The sequence below is a fragment of the Sturnira hondurensis genome, unplaced genomic scaffold (genome assembly GCF_014824575.4).
Source record: "Sturnira hondurensis isolate 20B ecotype Veracruz unplaced genomic scaffold, ASM1482457v3 Scaffold0015475, whole genome shotgun sequence".
NCBI classification, from domain to species: Eukaryota; Metazoa; Chordata; class Mammalia; order Chiroptera; family Phyllostomidae; genus Sturnira; species Sturnira hondurensis.
The window spans coordinates 1,641,581-1,659,154 of record NW_028088106.1 but is presented as its reverse complement, the minus strand read 5'-3'; the positions used below and the strand labels follow the sequence as shown (position 1 = coordinate 1,659,154).

Below are 17,574 nucleotides of genomic sequence, written 5' to 3'. Positions count from 1 at the left end.
CTAAGCAGTTGGTTCTGGTTTGGAGTATCTCTTGAGTTTTCTGGTAAGTGCTAGTTTGGGATGTAGTCACCTGAAATCTTGACTGAGGCTGGAGTTTCTAATTTTGAGATAAGTTACTCACATGGCTTGACTGAAGGTCTTGGTTTCTTATTGTGTGAACTTCTCCTTTGGCTCCTTGAGGGACCTCATAACACTTCAGCTGGCTCTGCCCAGATGAGTACTCCAAGAGAGGACGAGGAGGAAGACAACCTCATCTAAGAAGTCATACACTATCGCATTGGAAGGAAGACACTAACTAATGCCAGCCTTCATTCAAGTGGAGGGAAATGAAGACCTACCTCCTCAAAAAAGTGTCAAAATGTTTGTGAAACTGAGATGCAGCAATCTAAGGGGTATTGGGGTCTTAGACTTGGTTGAGTCATCAAATAATTGCTTTATTTTTTATCTAGTTGTTATCTAATGCCTTCTGCTTTTTCTAATTTTAATATTTCAAAGTTCTTTACAGTTTATTCTGTATAAACTAGTTTAAAAACTGGGAATTGCAAGTGTATGCAATTTATAATATTTGAGATTTACACATTTTAAAAATTTTTTCAAAGAAATACACAAGTCCAAAGAAAATTTTAACTGAGTTTTAGTAAAACCACTCTTAAATATGAGTAGGACAAACTTCCAGTGAATTATTATCAGTCACCTAGGTAGTCCCTCTGAAGAGCCGGCATACACTAGTAAAATAGTTGGTTATATTATAGTACATATATTTGCTGTATGCAACACACACATATTTGAGAGAGGCATATATGCATGAAATAGTACTGTAGGCAAATATTTTCTTAAACATTTGTAAGAGTAAACATCAGTAATACTCTGGATAGTAGTAAGGTTCTTCTGTTTTACTGTTTTATTGCCTTCATTTATATAACTATGATATTCAGTCTCAGTAGAACATACATAATTACTCATAACTGCATCCTCAAAAAAACAGAGTGGTTCTGAAATAAGAAGGGGTATCTGAACAAAAGGCCAAGTTGAGAGCCAAGCTAGGAAACTTTGTGAAGTAGAGATTCTCCCCTCCCCTGCTTCTCTATAGTGCTGGCCTTCAAATTTTACCCCCTCAAACTGTTAGATGTAGTTAATATATCCAGTTAATAGTTTGATAATAAAAGGCATTTGTGAGTTTTATTACATTTACTTTTATTTGTTAACATTAATGAGATTATGGTAGCAGGGGCACATGCACATAGCTATACTTGTTAAAATAATTTAGATTTATGTAAGATTTGATTTCCATGCAGTCAGTGCTGATATTACATCAGATTCACAGTACTGATACAATACAGGCATTATGATTCCACCCAAACTTTCTTTCTTCTACTGTATTTTTCCATGTATAATGCACTCTTTTTTGCTCAAATTTTTGAGGGAAAAAATAAGGGTGCACATTATATATGGGTAGTACCTTAAATACCTTGAATCTGTTCCTGCATCTATGTAATTACTTGTTACATAAAATTTCTTCTACCATAATATGTTAAAAAATAAATGCTAAAAGTCCTTTGTAATACAGAAAACAAGTATTTAAATGTAAATAAGTAAGTAAGTAAGTTAGTAAATAAATAAACAAATAATTGAATCATGATGAAAAATTTTTTTCCTGAAAGTTTGGGCCAGAAACGTGGTTATGCACTATACGTGGGAGGACATTATACATGGCAAAATATGGTATTTATCTTGAAATTAACTAACTTTACTTATTTAGTTAAAATGGTCTACTGATCCATTTTTTAAGCCTGGTTTGTAGCATTCAGTTCTGTAAATTTAGTACTGATTTTCCATTTATGGCAGGGTCAGTAGCACTGGTATTAATAGAAGTAAACCTTTCTAAAACTTTCCATATTTTTATGAGGCAATGCTTTTTATAGTACATATGTTTTTCATTAAAAAGTCAATGGTAGATTTGTAACGCATTTCCTCTAATTTATCGGGTTCCTTGGTTACATCATTTGTCAGTTTGGGTTGATTTCATAAAGTCTATTTAAGTTAAAATTTTGAAAACATACTGTTGATGGTAATGTGGGAATTATTATAGTTTACTGAACTACTTTCAAAATTTAAACTTTACTTTCATTCAAGTGACTTAAAAATTGTACACACACATAAATTTTTTTCGTGTTAATTTTCTGAGGCTGAGTATTATGAAATATATTTTATGGTGGCTTTATGAGATAATCACAAATACGTTTTTGCTCTACCATAACCTACTTGTCAGGTACAATCTATGGAGATAACTATATATTTCTATTTATAGATACATATAGGTATCTCTATGTATATTTCTCTGAATACACACAATTAGAAAATGGCACCATTGTGCTCTACAAATAGCACAGGGATTGCAATACTTATTTCAGTGAAAATAGACTTAAAAACAAGGGCTATAACAAATGGAATATTTTATAATGATAAAGGAATCAATCCAACAAAATATCACCTTTGTAAGCACTGATATACCCAATGTAGGATTATCTAAGTATATAAAGCAAATATTTATGAATATAAAAGGAGAGATGAACAGTAATATGCCAGAGCAGGGGACTTTAACACCCATTGACATGAAGGAATAGTTCAACCACATACAATATCAAGAGAGGAAACAGTGGCCCTCGATGACACATTAGATCATATAGATTTAATTGATATTTTTAGAACACTTCAACCAAGAGCAGTAGAATATACATTATTTTCAGACACACATGAAATATTTTCTAGGACAGGACATCTATTAGGTCACAAAACAAATCTCAATAAATTTAAAAATATTGAAATCATATCAAGCACTTTTCTGATAAAAAATGATATAAAACTATTCTGTAACTACCAATTTGTGTTTTTTAATCTCTCCACCATGTTTACCCAGTCTGTCAAACCCTCCCCTCTGTCAATCATCAGTCTGTTTTCTGTATCTATGGGTCTGTTTCTATTTTGTTGGTTTATTTATTTTGTTCTTCCGTTCTTTTTGATGGCCAAAAGCATTAAATTATGTCTTTGTACCACTGCTTTTTTGGATAAAAAACCAGTAAGCTGTTGAGTACTTGGGTTTCTTCCATTTCTCGGCTATTATAAATAATACAGAATAATCACAGAGATATACTATCATAGTAACTACATACATGGCCAACTGAGCACTTGAAGTATTGGGGGACTACTGTGCTATAGATCTGAAACTAATAGCTATTTTATTTACAATAGCCAAAATTCAGAAGCCATCCAAGTGCCCAGCAACAGATAAGTAATTTTTAAAAATGTACTTTTTCATAAAAATAATGAAATTATTTGCAATAATATGAATAGACCTGGAGAGTGTTCCGCTAAGTGTACTAAGACAGAAAAAGGCAAATATCTCACAATTTCACTTAAATGTGGAATCTATTACATGATTTCATTTATATGTGGAATCTAAAAAGAAAAACAAACAAAATAATCAGGCACAAATTTGTAGAAACAGAGAATGAACTCATAGGTGTCAGATGGGAGAGGTTTAGGGGGCTGTGTAAAAAAAGGTGAAAAGATAAAGAAGCACAAATTGGTAGTTACAAAAAAGGTATGGGAATATAAAGCATAGTGTAGGGAATATAGGTAGTGACTGTGTAATAACTAAGTACGGTGCTGTATGGTTCTAGACTTACAAAGTGAGTTATATAAAGGTCTAACAACTACACTGTACACTTGAAACTAGTACTGAATGTCAACTGTAATTGAAAACACATTTTTAAATCCTTATATCCTGGACTCATCCTGTTTTAAATAATAACTTGTAATATTTAAATCTACTTACTTTCATCAGTTTTAATCTAATTGAAATGAAAGTTGATAAAATATATTTTTCTAGAAAATAAATTTTCAAACCTCTCGACAATAATTAACTTATAAGCTGTATACCTTCGTAAATAGTCATTAACAAAAAAACAAAACAAAAACCTCACTAAATCTGTGACATAATGAAAGAGCTAAAAGATTATAGAATATTTAATGAGAAAACCTGATTTATTACCTATGTAATTAACTTTTAAAATGTATTCAAATTCACTTTTCATATATAGTGTGTCTTTTTAAAAAGTTGTTCTGAATACCTCATGATATTTAGAATTGTATATGTGAAACTGGTTTCCTGTCACCAAATATAACTACTGAGTTTCCAGGTGAAGTATTTTATTCTTACACTGTCACCTACCACAAACTTCATTTTTGAGCCAGCCATTCACTAACTAAAGATGCAGCCATCCTCACCAAAAAGTGTTTTTTTTTATGATATCCATTCTTACATCTTTTTCTTAAATTCAAACTATCTTTTTAAATTAAAATTCACATTTGAAAAGCCAGCTTCTATGACAATACTGTAGAGTTTAATTATTTGTTTTATGGAAAACCATGCCTCCCTTTTATAATTGTCTTACTTGTCTGACAACTTATTTTCTGGAGGATTGAAAAAAAGGAATGAAAACAGCTTCGTATTAGTAAAATCTCCCTCCTAAAAACAGGCATACTTCATTGTATTGTGCTTTGCTTTACTGCATTTTGTGGCTATTACAGTTTTTTACAAAGTGAAAGTTTGTGGCAACCCCGTGTCAGGTAATTCTACCAGAGCGATTTTCAACAGCATTTTCCCACTTTGTGCCTCTGAGCCACATTTGGTGATTCTCAAAATATTTCAAACATTTTCATTAGTTTATTTGTTATGCTATGATTGTTTTTGGAAAACCAGGAACTACCAGGAATTAAATGCTAGACATTTAATTGATAAATGTGTGTGCTCCGACTGCTCCAGTGGCATGCTGTCCCCCATCCTTCTCACTCACCTTGGGCTTACCAACTCCCTGAGACACAAAACATTTAAATTAGGCCAATTATTCAGCCTACAATGGCCTCAAATTGTTCAAATGAAAGGGAGACTCACATACAATTAAATCAAAAGCTAGAATGCCTAGACTTAGTGAAAAAGGCCTGGTGAAAGCGTAGACAGGCCAAAAATTCCACATTTTGTGCCAAGCAGCCAAGTTGTGAATGCAAAGGAAATGTTCTTGAAGGAAGCTAAAAGTGCGTCTCCTTTAGTGAACATGCACAAATAAGAAAGTGAAACAGCCTTTATTGCCGAATCTACTCCTGCTGAACATGCTGTGAAGACTGTTGAAATGACAACAAAGGTTTCAGAATATTACATAAACTTAGTTGAGAAAGCAGTGACGGTTGATAAAACTGAAAGGATTAACTCCGATTTTGAATGTTCTACCACGGGTTAAATACTACCCAATAGTATGCGTGCGGCAGAGGAATCACTGTGACAGGAAGAGTCAACTGATGGGACAAACTTCTCTGTGCTCCTATTTAGGAAAAACACACCATGGACATGGACAACCTTGTGGTGATTGCTGAGGGAAGGGGTATAAGGGGGCTAAATGGTAATGGGAAAATATACTAAAGATGATATACTAACATTTTTAAAAATAAGTAAAAAGAAAAGAAAAGAAACCGCCACAGCCTCCAGAACCTTCAGCAGCCAGCACCTGATCAGTCAGCAGCCAGCAGCATTGAGGCAAGACCTTCCATCAGCAAAACAATTACAACTCTTGAGGACTCAGATGATTGCCAGCCTCTTGTAACAATAAAGTATTTTTTTAACTTAGGTATATACATTGCTGTTTTAGACATAATGCTATTACACACTTAATAGACTACAGTATAGAGCAACTATAGCTTTTATATGCACCAAGAAACCAAAAAATTAGTGTGACTCACTATATAGCAATGTATATTTTATTGTAGTGGTCTGGAACCAAACCTGCAATATCGTGGAGATGTGCCTGTATAAAAATGAATTATTTGTGGGAGAATAATTTTGATCCTTGTTGAATGGATGCTCTGGCCTTATATTTTGAATTATCTCTATAAGTCAAACTATCCTTCAAGATAAGCAGAGATGTAGCAGATTTGATACTGTGATAATACTTTAAAACACCACACCAGGACACAGAAAATAATTGTAAAATAAAGCAAATCATAGTAAGCAAATAATCAATAATAATAAAGTCCCTGATCTAGATAATATTACAAGTCTGTTTGCTAATATTAAGAAAAGAAGGAGAAGGGGAAAAAATCCCCACAGAGATGTACAATTTAAATGTGCTTCTGGAGTTAATGGAGCAGTGACTCTTCTCAGCTTTTAACGGGTCACAATTAATCACCCCTGAATCGATACAAAATATCCCAACTGTAGGACCACTGCACTTACCCATGATGGTTAGGGCTGTAGCTTTTGTTAAGTCTTCTTTCATTGACTCTATTACTTCTAAATGACCGCCGTCTAGGTTGCATCTATTTATGGTTCCATTTCCCGAACTGATCCAATAAAGCTTGTTTTCCATGTAGTCTATCGATAGGCCTGTAATTAAATTATATATCTTAAACATAATGGTAGCCACTTAAATAGTAATAGTCACATTGAACTGGATTTGAGGGGGAAAATATGTCTCAAACTGAGATTTTTGTCTTAAAATACAAGGTCTAGCTAATGGGAAATATACAGAGATGGCCAAAAGTAAGTTAACAAAAGAATAATAAATAATACAATAATTAGTAAGTAAATATTAAGCAAGAATAAAGTCTGTTTATAATTCTGCATACTTACAACTATAAATCTACTTTTGCCTAACCCATGCATGTACTGTTTTAACACTGTGAAACAATATACTTTTATAAGGCAATTGCCCATTATCTCTGTAGATTATCACAATAATCTTATAACATTGAGTTCTACTTTATGGATAAGGAAAATAATACATAGAATAGTTAAAAATGAATCCTTAGATAGTAGGTGGTCATTCCAGAAATTTTAGTAAAGGTTCTATTTCAAAAATGAATGCTTGTCCTCTTATTACACCAATTGATTTCAGAAAGCTTTAATGTGTTATGCTCACTTGGGATACTAATTTGACTTACAAAATTTATAATCCCTCCTCTATGTTCAGTAAACTTTACTTTGGGCAGATATATAATAAACTTAAATCAGAGGATTCAACTTTTTATAAGTAAATTTAAAAGAAGAAAAATTTCAATAATTAATAACTTCATTGATATATGGAATTGATTTGGGCTCATTCAGGTAGGGTCTGCCTAGAAGATTAACCATTCAACAAATGAACTAAGTCACAATGTATCAACATAGGATAGCTTTATTACAATTTACAGACAGTATTGTATGTTAGAGTGGTATTTATGGTTATCAAAAGTCTCAGGATATGTACATTGTGGTTGCCAAAGAATTTTAGTACACATTTATTTAATCACCCAAGTGCTCAATAGGCTCAGGATCTACATTATAACACTAATCTGTGTCTCCATTTTGGTTGTTTGCAATCCACAGCTACTTGTTGAAAAGCACATGTGGACATACATATACTCAGGCATAAAATACAATAAACTGTTCCTCAGAAAATGATTGAACAAACCACAGAAAAATCTCTAACTGATAAAAAAATCTAAGATTAAAGAAAAAAGGAAGGAAGGAAGGAAGGAAGGAATAAGGGGAGACAAAAGAAGGGAATTACAAGTCCAAGTGCATTGAAAGAGGATTAAGTTCAAATATTCTCAACTATTGATAGTCCCAGGCCAGAGAGTGAAATTAATTTATCAGACCACTTTTAATAAAGTGGAAATAATCCAACATGTCTGTACAATATATCAGAGATTTATCAATACACTATTGATTTATTGGTAATAAGATTGTGGAGGGTTCACCAGAAAAATCACAATGCATAAAATTTGACATTTCAAGGAATACATTTTCAGGTTTCTCTTTCTTTCTGCCCCCCCCCTCCCTTCCTTCCTCCCTCCTTTCCTTCCTTCATGACCACAGTGGGTGATCACCTTAAATCACAATGAAAAAAGTAGTCAAATCATGACTATCACAGTCCTGTTCTATAGTGTAACATTTTCATATCAAAAGTCTATTCTCCATTTGATTTTTTTATGAGTAAAACTTGGTTATTCTTCAGGTAACTTTCATGCATATTTTCTAGTGTAAAAAAATCTGGTTTACTGTCAGCCTATTCTCTATTTCAGTGTCTTTGGTTATATTTTGCTTGTTTGTTTGACAGTGACCAGAGGGAAGAGGGGAGGGAATTTCAGGGGAAATAGGGGAGGGATTTAGAGGAACATATATAAAGGATACATGGACAACAACTAAGAAGTGTGGAAATGGGAGGGAGGGAGGAGCACGGGGGGTGGGATGGGTTGGGAGTAATAGACAGAAAACTGTACTTGAAAAATAATTAAATAAATTAAAATAAATAAATAAAATTAAAAAAAATAAAAATAAAAAAATCTGGTTTAGATGACTTAATTTCCAAAAGTAGTCTCTTTTACTTTCTGCTTAGTAGGTTATCTAAAGCACATAACTTCATTTGTATTCAGCAACAAAGAATATCTTTACTACAAATTGGTACTACAATATATAACCCCAAACTTTCCATTGCCAAATTTTCATCAAAAACTGAATTAACAAATATATTTATAAAGAATTTTCTAGCCCTGGCTGGTGTAGCTCAGTGGATTGAGCGCGGGCTTGTGACTCAAGACAATCGCGGTTTGATTCTCAGTCAGGGCACATGCTTGGGTTGCAGGCCAGTTCCCTGCAGGCCAACTCCCAGCAGGGGATGCACAAAAGGCAACCATACATTGATGTTTCTCTCCCTCTCTCGTTCCCTTCCCCTCTAAAGATAAATAAATAAAATCTTTAAAATAAATAAATAAAAAGAATTTTCTTTAGGAAAGTTATATATTCTTCCAGGTATTTTAAATTTTATCTCTCAATCAAGCCAAACCACCAGAGAACAATATACATTTTTATATTCCTGTGTTTTTATCCTTCTCTGAATCTCTTGCTGAATTGAACTTTGGCATCATGCCCTTGGTTTAAATAAAGGATGCTGTAAGAAGTAGTCATAAGACAAGCACTGTTATACTTCCCAGGACATAGTATCTGAAAGTAGTACATCACGCAGTGACCTCTTTATATAAGGACCTATGGGAGAAATTTCTTTCAGGGCTCAGTGCCAGAAACAGCTATATATGGAAAATATAAAATTATAATTGATCATAATTCTCTCTTTGCTTTAGCTACAAAGAAACTGAAGAACCTGACTGTAAGCCATACCCAACAATTTTAAAGGGACTGCATTTATGCTACTAATATTACCCCTGAGTTAAGTAGAATAATCTATTATTGTCTTTAACCTTGAATTTTAAAATCAGTATTATTCTAGCCTTCCTTAGGGAATGTGTTTAAGATTCCGCAACCCCTTTTGGAAGGACAGTTTATTTTAACTGAATGTGTCTAACTTCAAATTAGTCCACAATGTCAGAACTTTATCATCTACCTAACACCCTGCAGTGTCTGGAGTCTAACTTACTCTAAGTAAAGCAGTTACCAGAGAGACTGAGAAATTACAGGCAAATTTTGCAGAGTCCACTACTCAACACATTTGTTTCTGGATGACTAGTGCCTAGAGGGAAGGAGCGGTGTCAGTGAGCTTTTTATCTTCAGTGTCTAGTATGATGCCTAGAGCAAAAAAATAAAATAAATAAATAAGCATTGAATGAACTGATGAGTTATTTAAATTGTCCCATTATGAAAATTATATGTTGTTTTCAAGGAGTTCTGCCTAGTAAAGTTAAATTACCTCACAACAGACTTTTAAAAAATATTTTATTTATTTATCTTTACAGTGGAAGGGAAGGAGAGAGGGAGAGAAATATCAATGTATGGTTGCCTCTCACATGTCCCCTTCTGGGAACTGGCCTGCAATCCAGGCATGTGCCCTGACTGGGAATCAAACTGCGGTCCTTTGGTTCACAGGCCTGCACTCAATCCACTGAGCTACACCAGCCAGGGTCAGATTTTTATTTTTTTTAATATACTACTTAGACTCAGATACTATGACAATAGACAGGAATAAATCTACCTAGTACAGCTTGTATTTTTGCATTAATACTAAGATTGAATATTTTAGAATTAATAGTTTTAAGATTCACAAGAAAAATATTTAAAGTTTCCTTATCAACCGATATATATGCATGTGATACATCACCTAGTCACATATATATACCATCTCCCCTAGAAAATATATTAGTTTAACCTCTTAATGTTCTTGAATGTCCTTATTCTCAAGTTTATAAAATAGAATTGAAATCTTTTAGAAATCCTATGATGAATTCAAGAAACTGGTGTTATGTTTTAAATTCATAACTATTATGTTTAGAAGCATATATTTATGAAATTTATTGAATAAATATTTTAGATGATAAGATTTTTATGTTTCATTATTGTCATATAATTAGATCTTTTAAAAAATCTTTACCCAAGGATATTTTTATTGATTTTAGAGAGAAAGGAAAGGAGAGAGAGAGAGAAACACCGGTGTGAGAAATAATCGGTTGCCTCTTGTATGTGCTCTGACTGGAGATTGAACTCAAAACCGAGGTATGTGTTTTGAGGGGGAATCGAGCATGCTACCTTTTATTGCACGGGAAGATGCCTCAACCAGCTGAACCACCTGGCCATGGCAAATTAGGTCTGAATGACACTGAAAATTTAATTAGTATCCAGTTACTGGAATAATTTCTGAATCAAATTTTTGTTGCACTAGAGATGATTCACTAAGAAGTATAGTAATAATTTTGATGCAGTTGAAACTACTGAATGATTTTAAAATGCTAATCAATAGCCATGAGGCAACAGATAAAACATGAGCATGTTCATAAAACTGCCCTGAAATATGATTTTATTTGTATGAGAAGGTCCTCGGTGTGTGTGACACACACACAAAAATCTTCAAAAGGGCTAGAAGATCTGTATGAAAAATATGCAAATAGTAATGTAGTTTTAATTCTGCAACAACATTTATTTTTTAAATCACCTGGATCTGCTTATCAAAAGATAAAACCTAGATTCAATAATATAATAGGTATATCAAAGGGAAGACAAGTAATTATTTATAATTACTTTTAAAGTAATTTATAATTACTTTAAAATTAATTACTTATAAAGCCTTTGTGAATTGAAAAATCCTTTTATCTCTTATTACTGTAGTAATGCAGTTAATTTATGCTTTGATTCCAACACTTTTTAATTTGAGCCAAAAATTTCTCTTAATATATTACTTTACTTGAACATGTGACTGAAATATTTCAGACTAATTTTAAAAATTGAGACAATGTGATTTTCTAAAATCATATAATTGCTTGAATAACAGAAATATTTACAAATTGATACAAGAAACTTCTACATAAAATACAATCTAAATATAGTTTCCATTTATTACTACAAATTAAAATTAAAATTAAAATCCATTAAAATTTAAGTATTGTTACAAATAAGACTGAAAAGTTTATTTTATGTGTCTAATTTCTTTTTCAAACTATTCAAAATTAAATCAATGTAGTACGCAATATGGAATTAAAACTAAATGTGGCATTGGAATTATATAGTATCTTGACTGTAGTAGTTAGTATAGAAATCTGTATGTGATAAAATTCTATAGGTGTAAATACACAAACATAAATGGGTACAAATAAAACATAAAATCTGAATAAGATTGGTGGATTGTATTAAGGTCAATATCTGGGTTGTAATATTTTACTATTGCTTTACATAATGTTCCAATTGGGGAAAATTGGAGTAAGTATACATGGGACCACCTGTACTAGTTTTTATAATTGCAAGCAAGAATCTAAGTTTATCTCAATGAACATTTTTTAAATATTTTATTTTACTTTTTATACTGTCATATTTTAAAAATATTTATTTATTTTAACTTTATTTTATTTATACTAGTTGAGTATATGTAGGATCAGAATACAGCGCTCTAAAATATTCCATTTTGGCTTAAGGATTATTGTAAGCCAAAAACATTTGAGATATAGCGTATGACAAATAAAAGCACTATTTTCCCTGCTATTTACTGAGAAGCTGGCTTAGACTCTTTGTCACTAGTCTAGACTGATCAACCTAGAGATGGCACTGAGAAGAATCTATGTAGCAAATCTCACTGAAATAACCCTTATCTGCTATTAGCTTACTTCAGTTGCACCTTCCACAGTCTGTCTCCCTTTAAAGTCTAAAAATGTCCTTGGTCTTGTCACTTCTCTACAGACATATTGTTTTTGGTTAAGATGCTACATAAGATTGCTTTTTGTTAAGATGCAATATAAGCCTCTAACCACTCCTTTGAGTTACCCATCAGTGACTTTCTCCCATGTGTATACATGCTACTTATATTAATAAGCATTGTTTCTCTTTTTTCTAATTTGTCTTTTGTCAGTCTAATCTGATGGGTCCTAGCGAGAGAACATATGAAGACAGAGAAAAAAGTTTTTTGTTTTAGTTTTTGTTTTTCCTCTTTGCAAGTGTCTATAGTGACCTAATCTTAACTTCACCTAAATTCTTTCTTGGAAATACCCTTCTCAATTCACTGTACTTTAAGAATTCACTAATACATAAAGAGTTACAGAGATAGGTTAATCAACTCAGCTTCTGTTACTTACCATATCAAGCTAAGATTTCATGATCTCATCTATTCTCAATCATATAAGTAATTATACCTGAGGAAATTTATCCTATCTTTTAAGTTTTTTGATAACTGGCAAATACATGTGCCTTGTGAGAACAACACAAGCAAAAATAGAGGAAAACCAGGACAAGTGACAGATTATTTCTTAAAGAGAGTTTTTTTCTAAAATATCACTCTAAAACCTTTAGTTCTTATAGTTTCATAATTTGCCAAAGCTATATTTGATAGCTTGATAGGTAAAATAGAACAGAATATCTTTAAAAGCACTGGGTGTGACATTTTAATATTTTAAAATTATGGTAATTATCAACATAATGTTAAGCAGTCCCTAATGTTAGATATATTTTTTTCCTAGCCACACAGAAATACTCAGTTTTCAAGATATATCACATCTCTTATACCTATTATGCCTCTTTACCCTTTCTGCTCAGAAAAAAAGTAAATGCTTTCTCTTATCAGTTCTTTAAAAACTAAAGTATATTCATCCTTCAGGATAGTTGAAATTTTAGAATAAATCCAACTTAGAACTATTGTATTTTTCTTCCCCACACAGAGTTAGTTGTTTTCTCTATTTTTGTAGTGTCTAGTCAGATTATATAGAGTCTGGAAGATAGTACTTAATGAATAACATTGTTTTTGTTTTGTTTAGCTCAACTAAAAATCTCAACAAAATGGTTTGCAGTTATCTGTGGCTTTTTAATTTACTAAACCATGACCATTTTGCTAATGGGCCCCAAGTTTTATTTTCAGGGTCTGGTACCTAGTATACACTTCATAAATATTTTAATAACTTTTTATTAACATTTAACATCTGGAAAAATCAGTAAATGAATGATCAGATGAAACAGTGTAATACATTTAAATCATTTTTGCACATACACATGTGTAATTTTAATATTGCTTTGTTAATTTCTCTGGTCTTTTAAAAAGCCTATTGTTAGCATTTCTTTTGAGGTATGCAGCCTTATATATTGATTGTGCTTCATAATAAAAGTGGCAGTTATGAGTAATGAGTAAGTATAAATAATATAACTGCATTATCAAGCAAGAAAACACACCCAGGAATTAGTTTTAATCTTATTTTTTAAAATGAGGCCCCTTGAATTCTGTTGATGTGGTGAAAAGTGCTTATGAATGTTTCCCATGAACAGATTTCAAAATCCATATTATATAGCATATGGATTAAAATGATTAAATAATAAAAGATGTTTTGTAGGTTTCAAGAAGGTATGCTTGAAGATTGAGTAAACAAATGACTTTTGGTTGTGATTGCATTAAAATAAAGGGAAAACATCCAGGAAATAAAATACATAGGACACAAGATTCTTAAGAATAGCCCATGAAGGGTAATGCTGATTGACAGGCCAAGTTGCTTTATGAAGCTTAATGGATAATATTCATAATATATAAACATTTTAAATATGAAAATGGCTTTAAGTAGTCAATCAAAACCCTCCTTTGTGCAAACTTCTCTAAGTACTTATTGTATCTAAGACTAAGCAATAAATCTTAATTGAGAATAGTTACTTCGGCAATGAATAACTGGAAGGTTGATTTGTATTTAACATAAACAAAGATATTCTGCATAAACTGCCTGAAGGCTGTAATTGCTCAGTCTTCAGTGATATGCACTCATAAAATGCTAAGTTGGGTGTTTTGATAAGATTATAATGTACTTCTATTTCAAATATATATCACGGTTATGGATTTAACAGCACACAAGCAAGGAAAATCCAGTGAATGAAAATGTAAAAACAATTTCTGAGTACTGAGAAATACCCAAGCTCTAGATTTTTCTTTCCTACTTTTTACGGTTGAAAAAGTAGCAGTTTTATTCTCTGATCTTTGCATGAAGTCAGGTAATTACTATGATATCAGCCTCTGTGTGGATAACATAATTGTTAAGATTTAACATGGTTTTGGAAACAGATAAACTTAGATTTGAATCCCAACTCTACCATTCATCACAGGCCACTAATTTCTTTCAATAAACCTGAGTTTCTGAATTCACAAAAGAAATATAAGCCTTGACTAAATGATTACTGTGCGATGATTAATGCAAAGCATTTTGCAAGTGCTTGACATTTCTAAGTGCTTAAAAAGTAGTCACTTTAATCACGGTATTTTTGTTGACAAAGAGCTGATGTTTCTGCTGTATACCACATCCCTGTCTAAGGGCCTGCAAGCACAAAGGTGCAGCTTCAGGCTCCATAAAGGGTGATAGATAATGACTGCTTTGATTTGAAACTTCCCAGCCTCACCAGAGAGAATATTGTGTTTTCTCCTAACATATTGGAAAAAATTAACTCTTGATTTGTCAGTCAGTATGCAAGAAGAGAAAACCATCTGCACAGCAGCTCACTTTTATCCTTATCACCTAATTTTCTGCACAGAAATGGTTTAGAGCATGCAGTGGGCAGAAGTATAAGCCACACATTGCCCAGGCAGACTCATCATGAAAATACAATTACAATAAGCTTCTGTGGTAGTAAATATCAGCGAAGTTCAATGAGCAAATATCACAGAAATAAACATCCCTATGTATGTATTTCATGAGTACAATCATCATATGTGCTAACAACAACAACACAAGTTAATATTTATTTTATTCACACATTCATATGTCCATTAACAGTACTGGAAAATCCCATTTAGAAGTCACCGCAGTCCACAAGAATCTTGAGAAGTGAAATTGCAATGACATAAATTCTTAAGAGTATGTCAATCTATATTAAGTGTTCCCTTGAGAGTTTTAACTTTTAAACTACTCTACATAGCAGTTTAAATTTATATATAAAACTAAGAAAAACCCATTTTGTCCACTTATTTACATTACAGCTTTAAGTTATGCATAGAGGAAAAGAACAGCAAAAGATAGATTTTTTTAAAGAGAAAGGACAATAAACCAAACTGCTTCAGTATTTTGTGTTAATTAGTAAACAATGTTATGTAATATATTGTAAAACATATTTTAAGAACAAAAATGGAAATACTATAACTTAAAGTAATAGTTACTATGAAAGATAATTATAAATCAGTGCATCATCTTAGCTCCCCTCTGTCCCTCACAAATAAAGAATTTAAACACACTGGATACAGATTGGATTATTTATAACCTTATTTACAGGAATATTTTTATTAGTTAATTTATAGGTAAGAGTTTTTCTAGCCTATTAGGACAAATCAAAAATTACAAAAAGTGTCCGAATGAAAAGGGGTTATCGTAAAATGATTTTGGTTTTATCTTTATACCTTTCGACAAAAGGACTTGTCTGTAAGTTTATAACTTGAGCGATATTGCTTTCGTCTGTGCTTTCTTTTTTTTTTATTTTTAATTTATTTAACTTTTGTTCAATTACAGTTTTCTTTCTTGTATTCCCAGCCCTGCACCCCCCCAGTGCTCCCCACCCCCTCCCATCTCCGCCCCCCGTCTTAGTTATTGTCCATGTGTCTTTCATACTTATTCATGTGAGTCCACCCCCTTTTACTCTGTGCTTCTCTCCCCTCTACCCTCTGGATCCTGTCAGCACGTTCGTCTGTGCTTTCTTTATATGAGACATCTCTGCTCTGGTTAGAGCCAAAGGGCCCCGGGGTTAGAACCATGAGGCTGAGGAACAGCAAGCACAACACGTGGAAAAGCCAACTTTGAAACCGAGTATTTCCAACTTTCCCTCCCTAGCTAGCCATGAATTTCTTTATAAACAACCCACTTTATGTGTACTTTGTACTCCATCGTTTAAGAACATGATGCTATAAATATAAATATGAGAGCACTTTAATTTGTTTTCTACACATGGATACATTGGATGGAGTGAATCATGAATCTATAACCTGATCACAGAGTAATCACTTCTCTCTGATAGTAATTTTAGTCAACTAAGGTACAAGAATAAATCTTAGTTTCATTCAATCCTGTAAGAGCCTCTTGCTGTGTGATAGGGAACGGTATTTACTTAATTCAACAAATATTTATCGAAGATCTACTTTGTGCCCACATTGAACTTTGAGCTGAGGGCACAATGGTAAATAAAACAGATGTGGTCGGTAACTTTGCAGAGTTTCCTTTCTAGCTGGTAAGCAGTTGTTTATCAAATATTCAAAAAACAAAGGAAACATTAAAATAAAGATAAAAGCTAACATGTGAAATTATAGTGCTAAAAGTATCTAAGACAGTCCAGCCTAATCAGGGAGGTCTGGGAAATCTTTTTTGAGGAAATACTGTATTTTTCAGACCATAAGATGCATCTAGATTTAAAGGAGGAAAATAGAAAAAATATGAAGCAAAATATGTGTTAAAATATTTAATAACATAAATAAGATAATATTTCACCAATGTAAATGTAAACAGAACTCAACAGCAGCATTAACAGCCATTATTCCTCCCAAATTTGGGCGGGGGGGGAATGTGTGTCTTATAGTCTGAAAAATATGGTAATGTTTGAGTTGGAATCTGGTAGATAGGTGGGAAACTAAGAGAAGGTAGAAGACATTTCTGAGCAAAGGAATGCCAGGTTAAACTATGCTGATAGGGAAAGGGGATTGGCAAATCGAGAGGATCAAATCAGGGAAATATGAGAAATATCAGAGGAATGAATAATTCTGAGTCAGAGTGCAATTCCTTTTGGATTATAAAATCCTTGGGAAAAGGGACTTTATCTCCCTTATCCGCCTCTTTTCAATTAGCCAGGATATTGTAGGAACTCATTTTTCTCTTTTTTGTTTTGAAGATTCCCACATACATACAAACCAGCATATGGATCTTTACCACATATCTCTGCCTCTCAGTATGCTAACACTGTAAGGCAAGTATTATATAAAAGGTCATCTTTGTGTCAACCATTAACATAACACATTAACAGTAGCCACTGAACACATGGGTTTGGATTTAAGAGAGAAGATTGATTATGGAGTTGTTTTCTTCTCACTCTCTCTGTCTCTGTCTCTCTCTGTC

General features: G+C 32.6%; 1 protein-coding gene across 1 annotated transcript in view; it reads right to left on the bottom strand.

The window, feature by feature from the left end:
* LRP1B (LDL receptor related protein 1B) overlaps positions 1-17,574 on the bottom strand; it is a gene marked incomplete at its 3' end in the record, with an annotated part of 1,343,287 nt that overhangs the window by 418,303 nt on the left and 907,410 nt on the right. Inside the window, exon 33 of the mRNA XM_037064526.1 lies at positions 6,287-6,436. Coding sequence (XP_036920421.1) covers positions 6,287-6,436 — 150 coding nt within the window. The remainder of the gene's footprint in view (positions 1-6,286; positions 6,437-17,574) is intronic.